The sequence below is a fragment of the Triticum aestivum genome, unplaced genomic scaffold (assembly GCF_018294505.1).
Source record: "Triticum aestivum cultivar Chinese Spring unplaced genomic scaffold, IWGSC CS RefSeq v2.1 scaffold282579, whole genome shotgun sequence".
In the NCBI taxonomy this organism is placed as follows: Eukaryota; Viridiplantae; Streptophyta; class Magnoliopsida; order Poales; family Poaceae; genus Triticum; species Triticum aestivum.
In genome coordinates this window covers 1-1,806 of record NW_025226284.1, presented here as the reverse complement: position 1 = coordinate 1,806, position 1,806 = coordinate 1, and the positions used below count along the sequence as shown (strand labels likewise).

Below are 1,806 nucleotides of genomic sequence, written 5' to 3'. Positions count from 1 at the left end.
GTTAGTAGGAGAAGACTAGGGGGACACATGAGTGGTGAAGTGGTTGTAAGTTGCTAGAAGCCAAAAACTAATCAATGATTAGTCATTTAGTCCCACACTCCTAATGGAAATAATAGAAGTTCAGTACTTCAAAATATCTAGTGATCAATATTTTTTTACTAGTGGTGGTAAATTCAATGCAAACTGATTTTCCTAGATTTCAAAGAATCAAGGAATTAGTACTTTTACAAGCTAGAACAATAGTTAACTTGGCAGCAAAAACCTATTGGCACAAAAAATTGTTCTTTAGGTGGTTACTATGGACGTTCCAATTTTGAGCATTCTGGTATTTTCAATGATATAATTAACATATTTTTTCTCACTGTGAAAGGCTTGAACAAACATTTGTTATTTACATCAATGCATGCTCACTCACTACTGAAATTTCTTGAGCACGTGAGAAAAAATTTCAGTTGTACACAGGGCAACCCTTGACAACTATACCTTTAGCAGTGGGGCAAGAAGCTAGGGGACATCCATCCAAGTCATTGCCCCACCAGTTCAAGCTAATGTTCTCCAAGCCTAGGCACAAGTAAACTAAGACAGCCATGAACGCCAAACCTGCATCTAGTGCACCTGAGAGCAGATAATTGTGTCGTTCCCACCAGTCTCGTCGATATCTATAGACCACATAACCTGACAAAAACCCAACAAGTACCCATGTGGTGTAGTTTACTGCAGTGGCAGGCGGCATCTTGACAGTGCAACCGATCATCACCGGCATGTTGATGAGTAAGATCCAATTCTGGCTGGGGAATGCCTTGTGTGCAAACCATACCAACAGAGGAGCAATAGCACCTCCCAAGAAAAACCAGTTCACTGCCGAGTAAGTTCCCAAGACTCCGAATATTCTGCGCGGGCCAATAAGTCCCCATATGACCGACGCATCATAGAACACATGATCAGTGGGGCATGTCCAAGGGTTGTCCGCTGAGAGAAGCTCAATGTCGCAGATGTTGGGGATTGTGTCCATCAGCCACCACGCCGTTCCAAGGTACACAAATGCCACAATTGATGTTCCTACCACCTGCCATTTTCCCAAGAAGTTGTTGCTTACTGTCAGTATACAACATGGTCTTGTGTGCCCTGGTGGAGTGGAAATGGCAGGTAAACTACGTATATGGTTTAGTAGCTCCTCTTTAATCTATGATACGCATACTCGTGCGTATTCGAGAGAGAAAATATGGCTTAGTGGCGCTTACCTGAGCCATAAACATGGTCCTTGGGGGAATCTTCATGTAGTGTCCCAATTTAAAATCTTGAAGAAACATCAGAGCTTGGTGCATGCTGATATAACCGTATACCTTGAAGCACATATTGGCGACCGGACGTCCAGGGTACAAGTACCCGATGATGTACTCGGTTACAATGTTCAATCCTGGGGTCTGCATACAGTGGACGGATGTGGATTATGGATCTGTTGGTACAGAACACTAGATCATGTGAGTTGTTAGAATCCCGACCTGGTTTGTTGTGGCTGTGATGATCCCAATTGGGAGGGTGAAGAAAAAGGCAATGGCGCATGCAACCAGTACTCCCCACCAGGGCAGCTGGAGCTGCTCGATGTAGTACTCGCAAGCAAACACAGTGGCAGCAATGCTAACAAGAAGGATGCAGATGAACCACCACTCAGGGACCTGCTTATATCTCCTCATCAGCTTTGTATGTATGTCCACGCTTTTCCCTTGAAATGTTGATCTACTTAACTGCAAAATTTCGCTGGACACAAGAAACATGACCCTTAGTCGCCGCGGCCATGTGATCTTG

At 44.1% G+C, this 1,806-nt stretch overlaps 1 protein-coding gene across 1 annotated transcript; it reads right to left on the bottom strand.

Annotated features, from left to right (window-relative positions):
- Positions 1-328: 328 nt before the first annotated feature.
- Positions 329-1,758, bottom strand: LOC123172546 (oligopeptide transporter 7; the record flags this gene model as incomplete). The annotated part of the gene is given in 3 exon segments (XM_044589497.1): positions 329-1,066; positions 1,242-1,424; positions 1,503-1,758. Coding segments are annotated over 3 exon segments (1,057 nt in total), but the record flags the coding sequence as incomplete, so codon positions are not given.
- Positions 1,759-1,806: the final 48 nt, after the last annotated feature.